The sequence below is a fragment of the Ostreococcus lucimarinus genome, chromosome 14, assembly GCF_000092065.1.
Source record: "Ostreococcus lucimarinus CCE9901 chromosome 14, complete sequence".
Taxonomy (NCBI): domain Eukaryota; kingdom Viridiplantae; phylum Chlorophyta; class Mamiellophyceae; order Mamiellales; family Bathycoccaceae; genus Ostreococcus; species Ostreococcus sp. 'lucimarinus'.
The window spans coordinates 536174-557336 of record NC_009368.1 but is presented as its reverse complement, the minus strand read 5'-3'; the positions used below and the strand labels follow the sequence as shown (position 1 = coordinate 557336).

The 21163-nt window shown below is 59.6% G+C and overlaps 17 protein-coding genes across 17 annotated transcripts; 7 read left to right on the top strand and 10 right to left on the bottom strand.

Annotated features, from left to right (window-relative positions):
- Positions 1–78: 78 nt before the first annotated feature.
- Positions 79–579, top strand: OSTLU_18170 (predicted protein; the record flags this gene model as incomplete). The annotated part of the gene is made up of 1 exon (XM_001421464.1): positions 79–579. One exon carries the CDS (start codon positions 79–81, stop codon positions 577–579), a length of 501 nt encoding a protein of 166 aa, XP_001421501.1.
- An 83-nt stretch (positions 580–662) lies between these two features.
- Positions 663–1037, bottom strand: OSTLU_27592 (predicted protein; the record flags this gene model as incomplete). The annotated part of the gene is made up of 1 exon (XM_001421282.1): positions 663–1037. The coding sequence occupies one exon, from the start codon at positions 1035–1037 to the stop codon at positions 663–665; it is 375 nt and encodes a 124-aa protein (XP_001421319.1).
- Positions 1038–1343: 306 nt separating this feature from the next.
- OSTLU_27591 (predicted protein) lies at positions 1344–2069 on the bottom strand (the record flags this gene model as incomplete). The annotated part of the gene is made up of 1 exon (XM_001421281.1): positions 1344–2069. One exon carries the CDS (start codon positions 2067–2069, stop codon positions 1344–1346), a length of 726 nt encoding a protein of 241 aa, XP_001421318.1.
- Positions 2070–2522: 453 nt separating this feature from the next.
- OSTLU_27590 (predicted protein) lies at positions 2523–2936 on the top strand (the record flags this gene model as incomplete). The annotated part of the gene is made up of 1 exon (XM_001421463.1): positions 2523–2936. The coding sequence occupies one exon, from the start codon at positions 2523–2525 to the stop codon at positions 2934–2936; it is 414 nt and encodes a 137-aa protein (XP_001421500.1).
- Positions 2937–3211: 275 nt separating this feature from the next.
- On the bottom strand, positions 3212–3397 carry OSTLU_27589 (predicted protein; the record flags this gene model as incomplete). The annotated part of the gene is made up of 1 exon (XM_001421280.1): positions 3212–3397. The coding sequence occupies one exon, from the start codon at positions 3395–3397 to the stop codon at positions 3212–3214; it is 186 nt and encodes a 61-aa protein (XP_001421317.1).
- Positions 3398–3486: 89 nt separating this feature from the next.
- OSTLU_27588 (predicted protein) lies at positions 3487–4475 on the bottom strand (the record flags this gene model as incomplete). The annotated part of the gene is made up of 5 exons (XM_001421279.1): positions 3487–3703; positions 3813–3912; positions 4028–4094; positions 4146–4316; positions 4371–4475. 5 exons carry the CDS (start codon positions 4473–4475, stop codon positions 3487–3489), a joined length of 660 nt encoding a protein of 219 aa, XP_001421316.1.
- A 169-nt stretch (positions 4476–4644) lies between these two features.
- Positions 4645–6306, top strand: OSTLU_25547 (predicted protein). The gene has a single exon (XM_001421462.1). It carries the CDS (start codon positions 4692–4694, stop codon positions 6282–6284), a length of 1593 nt encoding a protein of 530 aa, XP_001421499.1. The 5' UTR covers positions 4645–4691; the 3' UTR covers positions 6285–6306.
- Positions 6307–6330: 24 nt separating this feature from the next.
- On the bottom strand, positions 6331–8511 carry OSTLU_93726 (predicted protein; the record flags this gene model as incomplete). The annotated part of the gene is made up of 1 exon (XM_001421278.1): positions 6331–8511. The coding sequence occupies one exon, from the start codon at positions 8509–8511 to the stop codon at positions 6331–6333; it is 2181 nt and encodes a 726-aa protein (XP_001421315.1).
- A 382-nt stretch (positions 8512–8893) lies between these two features.
- On the top strand, positions 8894–9765 carry OSTLU_27585 (predicted protein; the record flags this gene model as incomplete). The annotated part of the gene is made up of 1 exon (XM_001421461.1): positions 8894–9765. The coding sequence occupies exon 1, from the start codon at positions 9019–9021 to the stop codon at positions 9763–9765; it is 747 nt and encodes a 248-aa protein (XP_001421498.1). The 5' UTR covers positions 8894–9018.
- A 59-nt stretch (positions 9766–9824) lies between these two features.
- On the bottom strand, positions 9825–10721 carry OSTLU_27584 (predicted protein; the record flags this gene model as incomplete). Its single annotated transcript, XM_001421277.1, has 1 exon — positions 9825–10721. The coding sequence occupies one exon, from the start codon at positions 10719–10721 to the stop codon at positions 9825–9827; it is 897 nt and encodes a 298-aa protein (XP_001421314.1).
- A 296-nt stretch (positions 10722–11017) lies between these two features.
- On the top strand, positions 11018–12752 carry OSTLU_27583 (IISP family transporter: protein transport protein Sec61 alpha subunit). The gene has a single exon (XM_001421460.1). It carries the CDS (start codon positions 11043–11045, stop codon positions 12471–12473), a length of 1431 nt encoding a protein of 476 aa, XP_001421497.1. The 5' UTR covers positions 11018–11042; the 3' UTR covers positions 12474–12752.
- Positions 12753–12857: 105 nt separating this feature from the next.
- Positions 12858–13530, bottom strand: RPS24 (Ribosomal protein S24, component of cytosolic 80S ribosome and 40S small subunit; the record flags this gene model as incomplete). Its single annotated transcript, XM_001421276.1, has 3 exons — positions 12858–13130; positions 13243–13284; positions 13453–13530. Coding segments are annotated over 3 exons (393 nt in total), but the record flags the coding sequence as incomplete, so codon positions are not given.
- A 270-nt stretch (positions 13531–13800) lies between these two features.
- Positions 13801–14088, top strand: OSTLU_27581 (predicted protein; the record flags this gene model as incomplete). The annotated part of the gene is made up of 1 exon (XM_001421459.1): positions 13801–14088. One exon carries the CDS (start codon positions 13801–13803, stop codon positions 14086–14088), a length of 288 nt encoding a protein of 95 aa, XP_001421496.1.
- Positions 14089–14175: 87 nt separating this feature from the next.
- OSTLU_27580 (predicted protein) lies at positions 14176–14695 on the bottom strand (the record flags this gene model as incomplete). The annotated part of the gene is made up of 2 exons (XM_001421275.1): positions 14176–14496; positions 14600–14695. The coding sequence occupies 2 exons, from the start codon at positions 14693–14695 to the stop codon at positions 14176–14178; spliced, it is 417 nt and encodes a 138-aa protein (XP_001421312.1).
- Positions 14696–14788: 93 nt separating this feature from the next.
- Positions 14789–15556, bottom strand: OSTLU_18161 (predicted protein; the record flags this gene model as incomplete). Its single annotated transcript, XM_001421274.1, has 1 exon — positions 14789–15556. One exon carries the CDS (start codon positions 15554–15556, stop codon positions 14789–14791), a length of 768 nt encoding a protein of 255 aa, XP_001421311.1.
- Positions 15557–16769: 1213 nt separating this feature from the next.
- On the top strand, positions 16770–18287 carry OSTLU_27578 (predicted protein; the record flags this gene model as incomplete). The annotated part of the gene is made up of 1 exon (XM_001421458.1): positions 16770–18287. The coding sequence occupies one exon, from the start codon at positions 16770–16772 to the stop codon at positions 18285–18287; it is 1518 nt and encodes a 505-aa protein (XP_001421495.1).
- A 74-nt stretch (positions 18288–18361) lies between these two features.
- Positions 18362–19828, bottom strand: OSTLU_89178 (predicted protein; the record flags this gene model as incomplete). Its single annotated transcript, XM_001421273.1, has 1 exon — positions 18362–19828. One exon carries the CDS (start codon positions 19826–19828, stop codon positions 18362–18364), a length of 1467 nt encoding a protein of 488 aa, XP_001421310.1.
- Between the last annotated feature and the right edge of the window lie 1335 nt (positions 19829–21163).

The following is a 21163-nucleotide window of genomic DNA, read 5'->3' as shown; positions in this document are numbered from 1 at the left end:
GACGTGTGACGGCGTCGCGCGTCGTCCCGGGCGCGGCGTTCGGAATTCGTCAGTCCGCGGCGCGTTCGCGCGCGCGTCATGGCGCACGCGGCGCACGTCATGGGCGCGCTCGGTGCGGTGCCGTTCGTCGGTCTCACGCCGCAAGCGCGCGACGCGCTCGGTCTGCGCGCCGTGGCGAGCGGCGAGACGTGCGCTCGAGCGCAAATCGCGTACGGGGCGACGATTTTGAGCTTTCTCGGTGGCATCCACTGGGGCCTGGCCGCGGTGAAGCACACGGTGGTGAAGCATTGGAATCCAACGCCCGCGCAGCTCACGGCGAGGTACGCGTGGTCGGTGACGCCGAGCCTGCTGGCGTGGGCCGCGCTGTCGGCGCCGAGCGAGGTGGCGGCGTGCGGGACGCTCATGGGAGGTTTACTCGCGTGTGCGGGCGTCGACACGGTGTACGCGCGCGCGGGAGGGTACCCGCGATGGTTACTGCCGATGCGCTACGGGCTCACGGCGGCGGCGACGCTGAGCCTCGCGGCGACGGCGTTTCGAGGCGCGGACGAAGGCGAGCGCTCGAAATCGAAACGTCGTTGAGCGCGTACGTCGTTCGTTCAATTCTCATTCTGTACTGCTTACACACACACATTAATATAATTACCAAGGCCCGCGATTGACGATCACTCCACGACGACCGTGATTCGCTTTGCGAACTTTTTCCCGAACGACCGGTGCTTGGCGTCGGCGAATTGCAGCGTGAGCGTGTGTTCGCCCGGGCTCAATTTCACCGTTCCCTCTTTTTGCGCCTTCCCGAAGTGTAAATGCGTGTCATCGAACGGGATCTCTTGTCCTTTCTCCACGAACGCCGGTCCATCGATGATCAAGTGGTGATGTCCCGTGCCCTCTTGCAACCCGGCGGACGCCGGGGCGAGCTCGTAACCCTTCACACCAAACTTGGCGACGAACTCTTGGCCGACGACGGGGTTATCACCGCGCGGTTCGATGAAATACACTCCATTTTTACCGTCCTTGGCGTGCGCGTTCGCGGGCGTCATCACGAGCGCCAGCGCGAGCGATGCCGTGGACGCCAACGCGCGTCGACGGGTGGTCGAGTCGGCGGCGTGGACAGCGCGCGAGGGCGTGGATGACGCCCGGACGACGCGCGCGTCGGCGTGAGAGTGCGTCCTCGCACGTGTGGGCGCCTGAACGCGAGCGCGAGCGGTGTGCGTCGTCAAAGTCGTGGCGAACATGTCGACGAGAGTCGAGGTATGCGACGACGCGAGCGCGAGCGGCGTTTGCGGAAGTCGAAATCTATGCGTAACAAACAAAGCGTGGTGCGTACGTGCTACATGATAAATCTATCACGCGGTCATTTTCTTCGCTGTGACGACGTACATGGGATCCGTCTTGCCGGGATTGGGCGAGATGTCCTCAGCCGCGGGCGGCTCGAAACCGCCGGCGAAATGGTAGTACGCGCCGACGATCCAAACGTGATCCAAGTCCCCCGTGGCGGTCCAAATGGCCACGGCTTTGGTGGGGAAGCATCTATTCGAGAAACTCATGATCGCCGTGCCACCCGGTTTCAACACTCTGCTCACTTCTTTCATGACTTCCAAAGGTCTGGTGAGGTAGTCGACGCTCACCGTGTTCGTGACGACGTCAAAGGTATTGTCCGCATACGGAAACGTCGGATCTTCGTTCAAGTCCCGGACGGCGTAATCGGTTAAAATAGGGTTCTTCTTCAACTCGTCCTCGTTCATCCCGATCCCAGAAATCTTCCCAGCCTTGTATCCTTCGGGATAATGGGAGATCCAGCTACTGCACACGTCCAAAATCGCCACGTCTTCGCTCGCCGGTGGGAACGAGCGCTCGTAATACTTCGTCAACGCGCCGATCGCTTCGTCGTCGATGTGCGTCACGAATCTAGGTTGAGAGTAAAAGATAAAATCAGAGCTCTCGTCGTATCTCGCCATCTCTTTCTCTCCGAACGGGTATTCGGCCGGGAAGCCCGGGTCCTTCAGAACATCCGCAAAGGGGTCCGCCTTCGCGCGCGGCGCCTTGGCGTACGCCTTCCCGCCCCCGAACATCGCACTGCCCGCACCGATCGTGCGCAAGATTGCAGACGCACCAGGCGCCACGAACGCGCTCCGCCTGGACGTGCTCCACTCCTTGACCGACGCTTTACCAGCGTCCACGCCGGTGGACTTGCGAGACGACGCGCGAATCGTCGTCGTCGTTCGAGAGCGCGTCGTCGCCGTCGTACACGCGCCGACGTTCGCGCGTGATGCGAAGACTTTCATCATCACCCTGCGTCGGGGTTTTGGTCCGGTTCGGTCGCGCGCTTGAGCTCGCGCACGCGTCGGTGTGTCGAGGAACGTCGACGTCGTCGTCGTCAGTCAGGCGCGTGTGCGCACATCGACGCGCGCTCGAGGCGCGCTCGGCGTGAGTCTGGGCAACGACCAGGGGCAGCGCGCTCATCTGCTCGCGCAGACAAACGCCACGGCCGCGGAGTCTTCGCGTAGCGTCCGCGGCGCGCGAACATGCTCGGACTGGACTACTCGTCGTCGGACGACGACGCCGACACCGACGTCGCGGAGGGCGTCGGGAAGGGCGTCGCCGAGGAAGACCAGAGCGCGGTGCTGGCAGTGAAGAGCGTGAAGCCGACCGGGGGGCTACCGTCCGCGGCGGCGATGTTTTCAAACGAGGCCGAGACGGTTGAGCGGGAATTGAGCTCAACACGGGCGGCGGCTGGAGCGCCGACGACGATTGGAACGAAACGCACCGCGCCGACGCCCGCACTGAATCCACGACCGGCGCAACAGAAGTATTCGAAGTCTTTAGGCAAGATCAACACGCTCCTACCTCCGCAGCTAAAAGGTCGAGCGAACAAACCAACGCAAGACCTCGAGGCGTTCGGCATACGGACAAAGAAGAAAGCGCCTGCGCGTGAGTAACGGTGCGCGAATGCATAGAACGCGATATAGATTGTAGAAAGTGTAGTGAATTATTCAATGGCGTAGAGAAACCATCAGGCAAGCTAAGAGCTCTGCGTGCGTCGCCCTGTTGCTCGCTAAAATGGGGCGCGTGGTCAAGTCTGTGCGCACAAGAATTTATTTAATCAGTCCAGTTATCTTCGATCGCGTGGACCGCGCGTAAGTTCGCAATACCGTCGTATTTCGATCGCTCGATTTTTTATCTGACGTACCGTACTCCTCGCCGACCAAGTTCGTCATTTGCCCGCCCGCTTCTCTGATCTGCATCGAGAACTAATTAAATTCTGGTGAATTAAATTAATAGAAATACCCACCAACAAAGCTCCACCTGCGGTGTCCCAGCTATTCAAATCAGCCTCGAAGTACGCCGTTACCCTTCCACAAGCCACCCACGCAAGCATGATGGCTGCACTTCCTAACATGCGGATCGTACGAACGGGTAAATTCGCCAGCGCTGCGAGCGAAATAATTAATTGGTCAGAATATTTTGTCACGAAATCAATTTTCGACGTTAACGACGCGCGAGCGCGTGTTTACCTGTCATCCCTTTGAGCATGACATCTGTCGATGCATCCGTGGGTGCGTATCCAGTGACGACGACTGCTTCCAACGCAGTACTCTCCTCTCCCACCTTCATGGGCGAACCATTTAATTTAGCGCCACCACCGAGCGTAGCGGTGAAGCATTCGTCTCGGAACGGATCTAAAATCACAGCCGCTTGTAATTCCCTGTTTTATGAATTATTGTCAGTACGCGTGTGAAACCAGCGCCTCGAAAGGCCACGTGCGAGCGACGTTTGCGCGTGAAACAACCGACGGGAAATCATTTAATACTCACCCTTTGTACGCCACGCCAATAGAAATCGCGGATAATGGCATGCCGTGCACGAAGTTCGTCGTGCCGTCGATGGGATCGACAATCCAAAGCCAGTTCGGTCCTGTAAATGCGATGAATCGTCAGTCGCGTGCGCACTCGCTCGTCGACACTCGTTTATTATATATAAAAAATTAATTAAATTATTCCCACGAATCCCTGAGTCGCGCACAGCTTACCTTGTCGCAGGACGTCTCTCAGCGCGTCCGCGCTCGCGTCTTTGCCCGCCGCGACGCTTTCTTCACCCTACGTCCATCGTGAGTTTCATACCGTTGCCTTCGCTCGCGCAGTACTCACCAAAAATCCGTGTTCTGGGAAAGCCTCAGCCACGCGCGTCTCTATGATGCGCTGCACCTCTCCGTCCACCTCTGTGAGCAAGTCACGCGCGTTCACTTTGGTTTTAATCACATCTGCGCCGACTTTTCGAGCCATGATGATTCCACCCTCCTTCGCCGCGCCCACGGCCACCTAGAAAATTCGCGAGCGTCAGTCGAGCGCGACGAACTCGTCGAGCGCACGCACCTCGAGCACGCGCGCGAGCTCAGTTCCGTCCGGGGCCTGCGCCGCGGCGATGACGCGTCGCCCGCGATGCGAGACGGATGAACGCGATGGACGTCGCGTATTCATTTCGTTGCGCTCCCGAATCGCCGTCGGCTCGCATCCGAGCGCCCGAGCGAACGTCGCCATGGTTTGGTAGTTATCGAAACGAGCGCGCGAGAGTGTGGGCGTTTTGAATCGAAGGGCCTCGACGACGCTCGGGCGACGAGCACCGCACTCGGCGGCGCGCTCGAACTCGAACGTGGTCGAAAACGCGCTCGCAAACGTCTTCGCGCGCGGTAGACGATGTCTAGGCTCAAGCTCGTCGCGCTACCGCTCGACGCGGACGACGCATCGCCGAGACATGCCGCTGGGCTGCGAGGCGCACCGGTGCTCGAGGACGCGTCGAAGGAGGTGAGAGATGGGAAACTGTACGACGGTGGACACGGTGACCCGAACGATTGCACTTTAGTCGCCGTCATCGAACACATGGGGGTGTTGCGCACGATCAGGGTGACGCAAGGCGATAGCAAAGTCAGGCGGTTCCAATTTCAAACAGCCAAGGACGGCGTGGCGACGCCGACTGGACGCCCGTGGTGGCAATTCGCTTTCATCCCAGGCCAACCGGGGGCCATACTTGTCGTCCAGGCGGAGTCACAAAATTTGCTCTTCACGTCGCTGCCCCAGAGCGAGTCCGAGCCTAGTTTGGTGTATCTTCTTGGGAAGCACAGCGCGCCCGTGACGAGCTTAGCAGTGAGCGTGGATGGAAGCATTACAGCAACTGGAACTGAAGATGGAAGCTTAGCGGTCTGGGCTTTGGACGACGGGCGACGAGTGGCAAGTATGACAACTGCGCACGATGGCTTAGTGCGATGCGTTGCGCTTTCGGGGAATCGTACGCTCGTCTCTGCCGGAAGAGACGGTGTGGTGAGAATTTGGAGTGTCGCAGCAGACGGGCCTCGGTTGCGAATGATGCACAGACTCGCATCTGAACAGCTGAAGTACGTCGTGTCGTTAGCAGTAACGCAGAAAGATCCTGATATCACTGTAGCCGCTGGGTCTTCTGATGGATGCTTGCACGTTTGGCGTGTGAACACCGAAGCAGCGAGCGCTCGTTTGGAAAAGGTGTTGGATCATAACGAAGGATTAGCTATCACTTGCCTGTCGTTCCGTGCTGACGAAGCCATCCTCGCTTTAGGTACGCAAGAGATAGGGGAAACTATCGGAAAGGGAACGGTGCAACTTTTCGACACGAAGGATTGGTCCACAGTGGCGTCGCACGAGCTCGTCTCGGCCTGCCTGACGTGCGATTATTTGGTATCTTCGAACGACCGACTCTTGGTGTGCACGCCGCAAACTCCTCCTCAAATATTCGAAGGAGCGCTTCAGATCTCTGCTCTGAGGAAAGACAGAGCCGCCACGCCATCGCGAGCGAAGGTAGCGACGCCTGATGACGTCCCATCGAGCGTGCCGCAAGTGAACATCAACGACGGACAAGAGGAAGCGGTTTGGGAACCGGTAAACACGGCGGTCGAGGACGATTTCGACGTCGAAGCAGAATTGATCGATCATATGGCAACTTTAGGCGTAACTGATCCGGACGAAATCAGACGTCTGACGGAAGCACACATTCACGCCAAGGCGGCGGCGAAAGTTAGTCGAACAATCCCGCGCGACGAGCGAGTGTACCCCAATGTTCTCAAGATTCCTGAAAAGGTGGTACTGAAGACACAGCGAGCACCGATGAAGTTGGATCAAAAATGGCTCGACATCAAAGATCTTGGGCCAAAGTTGGAAGACTTGTGGGAATTCAGAACTCGCGAGGAACAAATTGTTGATACGTACGGTATGCGAGCCGGAACGTTGCTCACGCCACAAGAACGAGGAGTGGAATATTAGAAGTGATAGCATGTAGGCATGTTGTATATATATCTTACATCAAGTTTTAACATTCGCCATCGCGTCTATCTATCGTACTCGTATTAGAGAGCACTTTCCTGAGAGACGACGTCGAAGCGCGAAGTAAAGACGATCTCGACGCCTTCATGGCTTCCATGGCCAGTCTACCTTCACGAATAGATCGTTCCATGGCTTGTTCCGATAACTTCAACGGGCTTAGAGGTGGCTTAATCCGTCTCGAAGCTAACCTTTCACGGATGTTTCGAGATTTCTCCTCCAGCAATTGCTTGCGAGAAGGTTGTTCAATGGACTCTTGCGTCGCTTCTTCGGCGACGTCATTCTCCTCCAAGCGGCACAGATCATCATCACTGCTGTTGTCCATGCCCGCTAAACTCGCCCATGATCCCAAGCACACTAAATTATTATCTTGCTGAGTACAAACGCCTGGGCTGGAGTGCCTTCTCGGGAGTAACTTCAACCAGCTTCCTTCATCCGTCGTTTGTTGTTGGTTCGAGGTTCGAGACACAAGGGACGACTCGAGCTCGCGATTGGCGATTTTCGTCTCATCCAACTCCAGTCGGCTCGTTTCGACCTCTCTGGAGAGTATTTCGTTTTGAATTTGCATCGTCGCCAGCTGTTCTTTGGTTTTCGTGACTTCCAATTCGATTTCTGCGACCTTGGAGGCCCACGCTTCGTTGTGTCGCGTGAGCGCCGCTTCGTATTCTGCCTTGGAAATGCTTTCATTTTCCGCCGCGAGCTTCGCTTGCACGAGCTTACGATTCATTTCACCAAGCTTCTGGACCTCGAGACGAGCAGCGGCCAACAAGGCGTCGCGTACTCGAGACGGCGTCCCTGAAGGACTCAGCGCTTCGACGGACCCGTCGTCGTCCTCCTCGTCACCGCCAAGGCCCAGGGCATTGGACCAGTCATCTTTACGCGGAGACCCACTGTGACTGTGAGTTTGTTCAAGTCGCGCTTTCAACTCTCCGATTTCTATCACCAATGCCGCGTTCTTCGATCTTTCCGCGTCAAGCTCGGCGTCCTCTGTCGAACCGATGCGCTTTGGAGTGTCGGTTTGTATCGCGCCGCGCAATTCAACCTCCAACGCCTTTCGACCAGAGCGTTCCTGCTTCAAATCTGCGTTCAGTCGCGCGATTTCATTACCCAAATGCTCTCGCACGCGACGTAATTCTTGATCGTAGTGTGCAGTGCCGTCAGACTTGACCATCTCTTCGAGCTCGTTCACGCGTCCTTGCAGAAATTCGTTGTGGCGCATCGTCTCCGCCAAAGATTCTTTCGCTTGCTGGGCCTCCTTCTCGGCCGCCTGATACTGACATATGGCTTTATTTGCTGATTCATCCGCCCCGCACAATCGATCGGAGTTCGCTTCGGCGTGTCTCATTCTATCCGTGAGCGAGGCGATTTCGCGAGCGTCCGAGCGAATGCGCATTCGCGCTTGCTCCAGTTCCATCGATAGCGTAGCGTGTTCAGCCGCAGAAGCCGCGGAAAGCGCGGCGACAGTGTCTTGTAATTTTTTGCAGTCCTGGCGAAGGATCTGAACCTTACGATCGGCCGCAGAAGTCATCTTTACGGCGTACGAGAGTTCAACCGTCGCTTCCTTCAGCAGCCGTCCTCGCAAAGAGTCGAGAGAACCACCGCTCTCGGCGCCCTTCGCCAGCGTTTCAGCGCCTTCGAGCGACCAAACGCGCGCGCGTAAAGTGGCCGATTCAGCTTCCGCCGCTCGTTTCGCCCCCTCCGCGAGTTCTAATCGATTTTGCGTTCTATCTAGCACTTGTTCCGCCGTTCTCAAGGCGGTTCGCAGCTCGCTCACGCGCTTTTGCAACCCGTCGTTCTCCGCGCTCGGCGCTATCGGGCGCATCAATCTCCCATCCCGTGACCTCGCCTCGCGTTTGTCGCCCTTCGACTCGAACGACTCCGTCGTCACCGCCACGTTACGCGCGCCAAACTTCCGAGTCTCCTCGCCTCCCCGATCGAGCCCGTCCCGATCGCCATCTTCGCTCGTCTCGGAGCTCGCGCACGAGCCCGCGCTCAGGACGTTCGTCGGCGAGCTTTCCGTCGCGCGCTTGCGCGCGAGCGATCCATCGCGCGTTTGCGCGCTCGAGCGGTTCGATTCGATCGCGCTTCGCGCCCGTCCCGCGCCGTCGTCGCGGTCAAAGTTCCCGCCAATTTCCCATCGCCCGTCGTCGCCCGTCGCCGTCGTCGCCATCGCGTTCGCGTCGCGTCCGCGTCTTCCTCGCCGTCGCCTCGCCTCCGCGCGCGCGGGGCGTCTCGAGCGTTCGCGTTCGCGTCTTCCTCGCCGTCGCCGTGCGCGCGCGCGTCGCGTCGCGCTGTGCGCGCACCGTCGCCCGCGCGTCGTTCGCACCGTCGCGCGCGCGCGCGACGACGGACGGACGCGCGGACGCGCGGACGGACGGCGGACGGCGCGCGCGCGACGTCGGCGACTCGAATCGTGCCACATGGCGCTCCGAACCGCCGGTGTACGCGTTTCGAATCTCAAATCTCAAATATCGCGTCGCGATCGCGAAACCGACGCCCGCACGCGACGCGTTCAAACGCGGCGCGACAGCTCGGACATTCGGACGCGCGAAGGCGCGACGGCGCGAAGGCGCTCGATCGCGACGCGCGCGTCGACGGCGCATCGCGACGCGATCGGACGGGCGCGCGACGGTCGCGACGTCGCGTGATGATGATGGTAATGCGCGCGAGCGTCGCGATGGTGGGCTCGGCGCGCGCGCCGAACGCGGCGCGGCCGTCGTCGAGCTCGAGCTCGAGCTCGACTTCAAAACGCGCGCGCGGGCGCCGAACCCACGGTCGCGGTGAAGCGATCGTGACGCGCGCGCGGAAAAGCGCGGCGGTGAACGCGAACGATAAAAAGAATAAAAAGAACGTCAAGCGAGGGAAGAGCGATGGGAAGAACGCGAAGACGTCGGGGAAGAAGAGCTCGAAGCACTTGAAACCGCCGACGGAGGGGACGAGGACGCTGAAGATTGGTTCGGTGGCCGTGGACGTGCCGGAGGGGATACCGCGCGCGTTGGAGCAAGCGCCTCGACCGGTGGTGTACGCCGGAGGAGCGTTGGCGCTGTTGATTTTGAAAAAACTCTTATTCGGGCGACGTAGTGGTAGCAAAGGATCGCTCGGAGATTTGGAGGAGCGCGGGATGTTGGACGAAAACCGAGAGGTGGACGAGGAAAAGTTCTTCAAGGGCATGATGAAATCCGTGCGAACGGTGGAGATGCCCGAACTGACGGAGGAACAAATATTGGCGGCGCGCGAGCGTCGTCGAGCCTCCGCGGCCGGGAACGATAACTTTGAAAAGTCCCTCTCCGAGGCGGAGATTCCTGCAAACCACCCGTGGGCGACGAAGGAAAAGTTGACGCCCGAGGAGGAACGCGCCGCTGAGCAGCGCGTTCTCGAAGCGAATCGACCGCGCAAGCGCCGAGGTGTTCCGCCGCCGCAATGAACGGCGCGCGATTCTTTACGCTAATATGTAATTTACACGACTAAAACGACGCTAAATGTCTAAAGTTCGCCGTCGCCGCGACGCGTCTCGACGCCGATCTTGTAAGGGTCGTCTTCCTCACCGACACCAGATTCCCCGCTCACCGCACCATCGGACGGATGCTGAGTAATTTCGAACGAATGCGCCGATTCTTTGGAAGAATCACCGAGGACCGGTGCCACAGCCGCGGTCTTTGAAGACCACTTGTAGTACAGCGGATGAAACCTCGCGAGCACGGGCGTTCGCTTCCACAAAATGTGTATAACGACCAACAAAAAGACCGTGAACCCGAACCAAAGGATGATTCTATCCATGAATGTTTGCCTCTCGATCGTCGTCAGCAAACGGCGACCTGATTTAAGCTTTGTGGTTTGGTTTGAGTACTCTGTTCCGGTTCGCTCCATCGTCGCAGTCGATTCCGTAATCGCCGCCAACGTCTTCTCGCCCTTCTCCAACTCCGTCGCCATCATTTGTCGAGCCCTTCGTAATCCCTCCGTGGCTTCGCTCGCGATCGACACCGCGCCGCTGGCCTTCGTCGCGTCGTGTCGACTCGTCCCGCTCTGTCCCGTCAGCAGCGCCTCGCGTTCTCGAGCTTCTCTCGCTCGCCCTTTCGACGCCGCCTCGATCACCGCGTGTCTCATGATCGCCCGCGTGTTCTCTAACGCCAACTCCCGCTCGCTCACCGCGCTCGCGATCGCTCGTCGCGCGTCCACGCTCTCCGCGTCGTCACCGATTTCCCGCAATTCCTCAATCAGCGCTCGCACTCGAAGCGCGCACGCTTTGGCCCTCGTCAGCGCGTCTTCGCGCGACGCTTCCGCGTCTTCGCGCCCGTCATCGAGGGCTTCGTTCACCCTCTCCAACGCCTCCCGCTCCAGCGCGCGTATCTCTTCGTACACCTCTCGCGCCTCCGCATCCATCGCGCGCGACGACGACGCCCGCCAGTGCCGCGACGCCGCGCGCGCCGAACGCGCGAACGCCCGCGCGCCCGCGCGCGTTGTCGGGGTTTACGATTTTTCCGTCATTTTTTTGTCCATGATCGGTTTAGGCGTAAATGATGGCGTTTCGCGTCGCTCGAATGCGCGCATCGAGGGATCTCGCGCGCGCATCGGGGGATCGACCGCGCCCGCGTCGCGTCGTCGGCGCGCGCGCGCGGCGATTTCGAGTGGGGTGGATTTCGATTTCGTGCGTGTGCGTCCCCGCAGTGCCGCGCGCTGGTGTTGAGATAACGCACGCGCGCGATGTCGAGCGGATTCCGCGTGCTGCACCTCGTGCGCCCCTTCTTGGGCTTCCTGCCCGAAGTCAAGGCGGCCGATCGCAAGATTCCGTTTCGCGAAAAGACGCTCTACACGTGCGTGGCGTTGTTCGTGTTCTTGGTGTGCTCGCAGCTGCCGCTGTACGGGATCAACACCGCGAGCGGAGCGGATCCGTTCTACTGGGCGCGGGTGATCATGGCGAGCAATCGAGGGACGTGCATGGAGCTCGGGATATCGCCAATCGTGACGTCGGGGCTGGTGATTCAGCTCTTGTCGGGGTCGAAGATCATCGAGGTGGACGAGAGCGTCAAGGAAGATAGAGCGCTGTTGAACGGCGCGCAGAAACTTCTCGGGGTGTTGATCACCATCGGCGAGGCCGTGGCGTACGTCGTGAGCGGGATCTACGGTGATGTGCGCGACTTGGGGGTGGGCAACGCGTTGCTCATCATCATTCAGCTCTTCTTTGCGGGAATAATCGTCATTTGCTTGGACGAATTGTTGCAAAAGGGCTACGGTTTAGGGTCGGGGATCTCTCTGTTCATCGCCACGAATCAGTGCGAATCGATCATCTGGAAGGCGTTCTCTCCGACCACGGTGAACACCGGCCGAGGCACCGAATTCGAGGGCGCGATCATCGCGTTTTTCCACTTGATGCTCACGCGCACGGACAAGATTCGCGCGCTCAAGGAAGCGTTCTACCGCACCAACTTGCCAAACATCACCAATCTGCTGTCGACAATCCTTATCTTCCTCATCGTCATCTATTTCCAAGGATTCCGCGTCGACTTGCCGATCCAATCCAAGCAAAACCGCGGCTACGTGCAAAACTATCCCATCAAGCTCTTTTACACGTCCAACATGCCGATCATCTTGCAGTCTGCCTTGGTGTCAAACTTGTACTTCATCTCCCAACTCTTATACAAGAGATACGGTGGTAACTTTTTCATCCAACTCTTTGGTCGCTGGCACGAGAGCGAAAGCAATGGTCAGCTCATCCCCACTGGTGGTTTGGTATATTACATTTCGCCGCCGACGTCTTTGGCTGACGTCGCGGCAAATCCGCTGCACGCCATCTTCTACGTCACCTTCATGCTCTCCGCTTGCGCGTTGTTCTCTAAGACTTGGATCGAAGTCGCGGGTTCTTCCGCCAGAGATGTTGCCAAGCAGCTCAAGCAACAACAAATGATCATCAAAGGTCATCGCGACGTCAAGATTGAAAAGGAGCTCAACAGGTACATCCCCATCGCCGCGGCGTTCGGCGGTATGTGCATCGGCGCGTTGACGATCGTGGCCGACTTCTTCGGTGCGATTGGTTCTGGTACTGGTATCTTGCTCGCGGTCACGATCATTTATCAATACTTTGAGACGTTTGAGAAAGAAAGAGCGTTCGAGATGGGCATGAACGTCTTGAGCTAACTGGCGTGCGCGCGAAGTGAAACTCAAGAGACGCGCTCGGGCGAGGCGCACTAATAAAAAATGCGCCACAAACCCTCCAATAGTTATATACGGGCCTAGGTGATCATTAGACTGATTTTGTTTCGAAAATCCTTCATCTGCGCTATGTTCAAAGCGCTCGGACGCGACGCGAAGCGCCTCGCGCGAGTTGCGGGATTCGCGGCGCTGAGTTTATCCGAAACAGCTTTCTCTCGTTTTACAATCACTCGATGCCGTGAAACAGCCGAGTACAATCGCTACGTAAAAGCTTCGTCTTCTAATGTCGCACACAGCTGTGCCCAAACTAATTTCAAGGCGCGCTCGCCTACACATCCCCCATACACTCTGAGAACCAAGCCAAAAGATTTACATAACCTTGTTCTTGGCGCCACCACGGAGCTTCTTGACACGGTTCTTCTTCTCCTTGATGTTCTTGCGGGACTTTTGGACGGCATCCTTCAAGCCAGCGCGGATGAGGCGGTGCTTCGGTTCGAACTTCTTGAACGCGTCGAGGTTGTCGTAGATCAAACCAAACCCGGTGGACTTACCGCCACCAAACGCCGTGCGAAACCCGAAGATGGACACGCACTTCTCATCGGACACGTTGTACATCTTAGCTAACTTCTCTTGGAGCTCAGCCTACATCGTTAAACACCAATCAATCGTCAGTCGTCGCGTTCGAGTCAGCCGCGTCGCTCGCGCGGGCATTTTAGGGTCAAAAAACCCCAAGCCGTCACGATGTTGGACGCACCTTGGCGACGTTGGCGCGACCCGGGTGAAGCACATCGAGAATCTGTGCGCGTGAAAAGTATTCATCGTCAGTATTCATCCATCGCGCGTCTCATCCATCCGTCGCCGCGCGCGTCGCGCGCGACGCATCCGCCCGCCGCGGGATCGCCCCATCGTCCCGTCCTCGTCCTCGTCGCTGGTTCTCGCGTTCGCTCGCGCGCGCGACACGTACGAATTGACGGCGCTGCAGCAGGCGGTTCGTCATGAACTTGCGCGTGCGGATCGTGCACGACGTGTTGGTCATCGCGTCTGGTTCTCGTCGCGCGCCACGGAAAGACGGCGCGCGCGTCGATCGCGCGCGCGGTGATGAGACTGATTTTCGAGAACAAAACACGGATCGACGGACGCGCGTCGAAATCGAATCGCGCCCTCGGTCGCGATCGCGCGCGCGTCCGCACGGTGCGTCGCGCGCGTCGATCGATCGATCGATCGCGGAGGCGACCGAGCGGGACACGCCGAAGGGCTCACTCTTTCAGGGACGCGGGACGCGCGCGCGCGGGACGGAAGTCGCGGCGTCGCGATGAGCAAAGCCGCGTTCGCGGGACTGAAAACCTTGCAAGAGCTTCGCTTTCACCTGTGTCAGACGAGCAAAGGGAGCGAGGGCGTGAGGAATTTCTTGATGTCGAGCTATAAAAACTTGAAGGCGGCGTCGCCGACGACGCCGGTGCTGATTCGCGAGGCGAGCGGGATCGAGGGGAAGTTGTACGCGCGGTACGACTACGGCGTGGAGAAGTGCGTGAAGCTCGAGGGACTGGACGCGAAGGAGGTGGAGAAGTGCCTGCGCGATCTCGTGTCTTCGGCGCCGTGAGGGAGGGAAATTTAGATTGTAACGTTACACTAGTCACTGCTATACGAACGAAGATGTACACTTCAACGCGGATCTATTTTCTATCGACTAATCGGTCGCTTCGTCGTCGAGCGCCAATACGCCGCTCGCCGCGGCTTTGAAAGCGGCGTTGATGACGTCTAACTCCGCCTTCGCCTGCGCGATGACGGTTTCTAATTCTTTACTCACCTTGTCGTGCTCCGCGTGAAGCGCGGCGATGCGTTTACGCGCTGCTTTCTCATCCGTATCGATCTCCGGCAGCGCGCGCGCGATTTCCATAATCACTCGGTTCGCCTCGGCGATCGTGGCTGCCATTTCGTCTATCTCCGCTCGCGTCACCCCACCCTCGGTGAGCGCATCGTTGAGTTCACCGTTCGGTCCGATCGTGGCCTGTTCATCGGCGCCGCGCGCGGCGTCAGTCGTGTCGCACGGGCGAGAGTTCGCGCGCGGCGTCGCGCATTTTTCGAGCGGTCGAGCGCGTCGGTCGTCGCACCGGCTTGGCGTCGCGCTGCAGCGTCCCGGCGTAGTTGAACATCAACTGACACAGAGTGTTGATTTGGTTCTGTAACTGCGTCACCGAATCCGCCATCGCGACGCGTGCGCGCTCGACGCGCGCGCTCGAGTGTGAGGACGGGAGTTCGGAGTTTGCGCTGTTCAATACACTACGCTAGCGCACGCTATTTCACGTTTGCCTCGTTAAACACGTCCAAATCGACGGCGGAGGGAGATCGGCGTCTGATGACACCGCACCCACCGCCCGAATCGTGTTCAGAGACTGTTTGTAGTAATATCTAAACCACATGCACTTTACCGTGCCCTTCAGACCGGCGAGGTGGACGAGCAAATCGCCTTTGACGTAAAACGAAGGCTGAGAATTGAACACGCACGCGTTCAAAACCTTTGTCCTCGCGCGAACGGTGTTAGCTTTGGGGTATGCATCACCTTTTACCTTGCTGCGCCAAATCTTTGACTGATAGAGATAATGAAAAGCGCGTTGCTCGTATTTAAAGAGCATGTTCCACGTCTTCGGCGCGACGAGTTGATCTTGCGCCCACATCTCGTCGATGAACCACAGCATCCACGGCGTGTTGCGCACCATCCAAACCCCACAATTTAAACCGTTTTTATCCGCCGCTAGCATCTGATCGTAATTGTAATCCACGATGTCTTCCAACTTCTTCTCCGGATTCATGATGATCGTGTCGACGTCGACGTAGAGCATAAAGTCGTAATCGGGCAAATACTTGCGCATCGCCAGTAGCTTACTCCAGCTCGTCGGCCGGTTTCTATCGATAATTTCTTCATCCACTATCAAATCGTATCCGTGATAATCGGCGTACGCCTGCTTGTTCGCCATCGACTGCGCGCAGATGGCTTCGACGCCGTCGTCGCAGAGCGAAATCATTCCAATCTTGAACTTTTTCGGCAGTAAACTCGGGAGATTCGTCATGTCCGCCGGTAAGAGCCCCGGTAACGGTGAGTTATCCACCAGCTTCGCCGCCGCCGCGCTCGTCGGTTCGCACGGCACCGGTCGCTCGACCGGATCGAACCATCTTCGCCCGTACACCTTGTTGAACCCCTGCGCGCACTTGTACGCGAACGGCCCGAACGTCCACACCAGCACCGCCGCGCACACCCACCACAATCTCGACGTTCTCTCCGCCTCCCGTCGCCCGTCGCGCCTTCCCTTGCTCCCATCGCCGTCTTCCTCGTCTTCCCTCGCGTCCCCTCGTCCCCGTCCCCGCCCGCGTCGTCCGTCCCGCGTCCGCTCTCCCGTTTTCCTTCCGTCCATCCCGAGCGTCGCGCGCAGCCTCGCCCCCCACGGCGTCCGTCGCGTCGGCTGTCCGAATCCGTGCGTCGCCATCGATCGCGGGCTCCTGTTCCCGTGTCCCCGCGCGCGCGCCGTCGTCGTCGCGCCTCCGAGCGCGCCGCCGTCCTCGACGTCGTCGCGCTCGCGCGCCGCGTGCGCCGCGACGCGCGCGCGCGGCGTCGTCATGGGTCGTCACCGCGGTTTCCCTCGTCCCGGTCACCCTCGGCGCCGTCGCCGTCGCGGTGTGGCGGGTCGTCGCGCCGAGGGTGACGGGTCGAACTAAAACATACGCCTCACTGTTTACCCATACGACACGCGTGCCATCGCCTCCGATCGCGCGTCGCGTCGCGTCGCGCGCACACGACGCCGCGCGATGACGCCGCGCGACGACAGCGACGACGAATCGATCGATCTCGACCCGGGCGCGTCCGCGCTCGGCGTGCTCGCGGGACCGGCGCTCGATCGGTCGTTGGGAGGATTGGGACGCGCGATGGAGGCGACGACGACGACGACGACGACGACGCGCGACGCGATCGAGACGCGCGAATCGACGGACGACGCGACGCGCGCGATGTTCGACGCGCGGTCGACGAATCCGTTCGACGTGGACGCGGCGGAGCTCGAGGCGCGGCGCGACGAACCGCTGGGGGTGGGCGCGGAGACGAACGCGGGCGCGGACGACGCGAGCGCGAGGACGCGGGACGCGTCGCTCGACGACGAACGCGGGATCGGGATCGGGATCGGGGTCGGGGTGGAACGGGACGTCGAACCGGCGTCGCCGCGAACGCCGACGCGGGCGGGGGGGGGGGGCGGGGAGGCGCTCGAAAACGGGAGCTATCACGCGAACGCGGGGATGTCGTACGGGGATTTACTCGCACCGCCGCCGTCGTACGCGGACAGCGTGATGTACGCGCAGCCTGAGATTCAACCAGCGCGCGATGTCGGGGCGAACGCGGTGGGAGGGACGACGACGGTTTACCTCGACGGCGACGACGGAGCGGGAGACGAGGAGACGCTTCAGATTTGGGTGAGCGATCCCAAGATTGAGGCCGATACGAGCGCGGCGCTCGTCGGTAAGCGCGTGACGCACTACAAGATTACCACGCGCACCACGATTCCGTCGTACATTCACAAAGAGGTTGTGGTTTGGAGACGATTTCGCGACTTTGTCGCCCTCGACGCCAGACTCTCGGCGCTTCACCGAGGCTATTTCATCCCGCCTCGACCGGAGAAGACGGTTGTGAGCTCGACGGGAGACAACTTCATCGCAGAACGCGCGATACAGCTGCAGCACTACCTCAATCGCATCGCATCGCACTCCAAGCTTCGTCTCGGGGATCCGCTTCGAATCTTCCTCACTCACCAAGATTTGGCGTCGAGTCTCGATTGGTTCAACATGACCGCGGGAAGGGTCATCACGACGATCCCGAGCGATCTACCGAGTAGTCCGGAAACGCCACAACGCCCTCCGATCGCGGTGGCGTCTCCTGGGCAGCCTCGTGACTTCGGTAGATTTTTCAAAGAACTGAGACAGACTGTGGTGCAGTCGACGGCGGTGAGCGCCGTCGGCGGCGTGTTGGGGCTGGACACTCCCAAACCGAAAGTGATGGAAGAGGACGCCGCGTTCTTGGTTGAAAAGGATAGAGTCGTTCGCATGGAAAATGAGTTATCCGGGATGTCATCCAAGGCGACGAAGTTGCTGACGTTGCAGCAAAAGTTTGGCGAAGCCGTGGGAGAGTTTGGTTTGGAGTGCTTGAAATTTGCAAAGATTCAAGAAGAGGAGGGTACGCGGTTAGGCAAATACAGCGAGAATGGTCTCGAGTGCATGACTGCCGCGAATGAAATGAGAAAAGCTGGGAACACGTCAATCAAGGTGAGCCGCGTCTCTCGCGCGGCGACGGCGCAGACGGCGCAATCGCTCGAGCCGCTTCACGACTACTTGAAAATCATGCCCTCCGTTCGTAGGTCCATCAGCGACCGCAATGAATCTCTCTTGACGCTTCAAACCATGCTCGCTGAGGCGGATAGATTGGAAGCCAGAATCGCCAAGCTCACGCCAGACTTCACCAAGATGAAAAAGGTTGAAGATTTGAAGCTCGAACTCGACGCCACGCGCGCGACTGGAGAGCAGGCAAAAGTCGATTACAAAATCATCCAAGATCGTCATCGCGAGGAATTCGCTCGTTTAGAAAAAGAGCGCGTCGCACAATTTCACGCCATGCTGCTCAACTACTCCCGTGTGCAAGTCGCCAACGCCGAACGTTCACTCTCTCTTTGGCGCGGCTTAGCGGAGGAATTCGGCGCGTCCGCCGACGAGTGGCGCACACCAGAGCCAGAAAAATCTGGCGAAGCCGACGAAACGACGCTCTAAAATCGGGGCGTCCGGACGGCGCGAAGCCGTGGACGTCGCTCGACAAATGCATTTCAATTCTATGTACTACAACACTAATTGACCTTGATCCTAGGCGGCGATCTCGGCATGCTTCCAGTCACCTTGCCCGGCGTCTTAGCGCCCCATCGCTCGGCGCTCGGCGTTACTTTCGATGTGCGTTCGAGCGAGCGCGCACCCCAGGTGTAAATAGCGATACCGAACGCGAGCTTAAAACAAATCGCGATGAACATGACCCCGAGACCGATGACACGGCCGCTAAAATGTGCCAATAAACGATCGAAAGCTCCTCGCGTGACAATGTCGGAGGACATCGCGTTTTGCTTGAGTGTTCGATATAGACCTGGAACGACGCGAACGATAACCGCCGCCGGAGCGAGTGGGACGAATCCAACGACTTGATGTATCTTGTATGACTGCGTCAAGTGCACGTGATCTCGACAGATTTGTCGATAGAATCGTCGATAAACGCCTGGGCGCAAGCCGTTGAATTTCGCCATGAATGAATGCTTCACAACGTCGACGAAAATCTCCGAACCCATCACCAAGGCTATGTCGTTCAAAAATTTACGCGTGAGCGCCATTTCAAGATTTCCAGCAGCCATGATTCTTTGTGCGGTGACGAACATCAGACACACGCAGAGATGCACTCGCTCGATGACGTCGAGTCGACTGACGCCAAACAACTTCTCTGGATCCTGCTTCTTGAACACGTGACCTTTCATCTCCGCGAAATTATTCGAGATGAGCACGAGCAACATAGCGTTCGTGTGACTGTTGATCGCCACCGAAAGTGTCACGGCATGCGTGAGAAGGATGAACGTGTGCGCCACCGTCGCGCTCGTGGACAAAATCACATCCACGGCGAGCCTGACACCAGACTTCACTTGATCAACTTTTGACCCGTTCGTCGCCGCGCTGACGCATCCGTGCACGCTGTTTTGTAGCGCATCGAGCACGTTGCTATTGAACGAACACAACAACTTATCGAACGTCTCCAGGACGTGACACGCCATGTAAAGTTTGATCACTTCTTGGCCTCGAATGTAGTGATAAATCACGCTCACGTCAAGCATGTGCGTGTACGTCACCGCGACGCACAGCATGAACAGCCACAAGACATCGTTCAAATGTTCGCGCGCATACGGGTGTATCCCCCACGCACGACGCTTCGACGACGTCTTGTCTCTCGATTTCAGCCCCGACACCGACCACGCCAAACGCACCGTCTGCGACATTACGCGCACCGGCAGCGACGTAAACAACCCCAAAATCGCATCCGCGCACAGCAACCCCCCGTACAGGCAAAACTTTTCCAATTCCAACGGTATGTACCACAATAAATCGAACACGCGCTCGCGCGCGTGCGACATGTCCGGATCGTCCTCGCGTTCGCCCACGCGCAAGCCCAACTCGAGCGCGCAATACTTCCGAATCGTCGTCAGCCCTTCGATCGCCACCGGCGGCGGCGACGATCGCCCTTCGTCTTCCCGCATCACCGTCCAATCTCTCAGCGCCTCCATCCTCGCGCGTTCGCGCGCCCGCGCGTTCGCTCGCGCCACCATCGTCACCGAATCATCGTCATCGTCCTCGTCGTTCTCGTTCGCGGCGTTCGTCGTCGTCGTCTCCGACCCACTCTTCGCGCGTCTGCGCGCCCCGATCCCATCGTTCACCGCGCCCGGGGTGACGATCCCGATCCCTTCGTCCTCCGACGTCGCCCGCGCGGGCGTCTTCTCCATCGACGACGACCGGCGCCGTCTGCCGACGCGCGATTCGACGCGATTTCGCGGTTCGACGCGCGCGCGCAGACACCCGGGTGTGCGAGAGGTCGATCGATCGATCGACGTCGATCGATCGTTCGCGCGCGCGATCGATCGATCGATCGGGTTCGCGAATCGTTCGATCGATCGATCGATCGATCGATCGTTCGATCGTTCGCGCGGCGCCTCGCCGCCGCCGCCGCGCCCGCACACGCACGCTCGGGCGTCGCGTTCGACGCGCCGTCGTCGAGGTCGCACGGCGCGCGCTTCGCGACGCACGGCGACGCGGGCGCGCGAATCGATTCGAACGCCGTCGCTCGACGCCCGCGTCGCGGGCTCGGTGGATTCGCATCGCGCGCTCGAGCGACGATCGATTCGAACGCGCCGACGCCGCGCGCGTCGCGCTCGACATCCGCGCGCGTCCGCGCGTCGATCGACGACGCGCTCGTCCGCGCGGCGGGCGATAGACGCGCGGACGCGCCGCGAGGACGCAGATGTTTAAACCATCGAGCGATGGCGGCGCGAGCGCGAGCGCGAGCGAGGGCGCGCACGACATCGCGGGGACGTCACCGTCGTGGAGGTGCGGGGGTTTCGCGACGCGATGCGATGCGATGCGATGCGACGCGATGGGACGCGTCGTCGTCGTCGAGGGCTCGCGCGCGGGATTCGCGCGGCGAGAATCCGGAAGAAGAATTTACGTCGCGCGTCGCGCGCGGACGCGGACGCGGCGTGGGCGCGTCGCGGCGCTCGAACGCGCGCGGTTTCGTCGCGGCGCGCGCGCGGCGCGACTCGAGACATCCGCGCGGCGTGACTCTGGACGCGTCGCGCGACGTCCGCGCGAGCGGGAGCGCGCGAGACGAGACGATGCGGGGAAGGAGAGATGAAACGCACGCGCGCTTCGGTGACTGACGGATTTCGCGCGCTCGCGCGGGACGCAGGGAGTACGAGAGCACGTTTTCGAGGTTACTGCGGGACGAGACGCGCGCCGCGGGCGAGGGGGCGACGGATGACCTCGTGCGGAGCGCGTCGGCGGTAGATTTGTCGTACGGGAAGACGGCAGCGGGTGATGCCGATAGTGCGCACAACTCTGGACACTTC

What these genes read in the sequence shown, in the direction of transcription:
- OSTLU_25547 (XM_001421462.1), top strand. Translation starts at nt 4,692, where the DNA reads ATGTCTAGGCTCAAGCTCGTCGCGCTACCGCTCGACGCGGACGACGCA.
- OSTLU_27583 (XM_001421460.1), top strand. Translation starts at nt 11,043, where the DNA reads ATGTCGAGCGGATTCCGCGTGCTGCACCTCGTGCGCCCCTTCTTGGGC.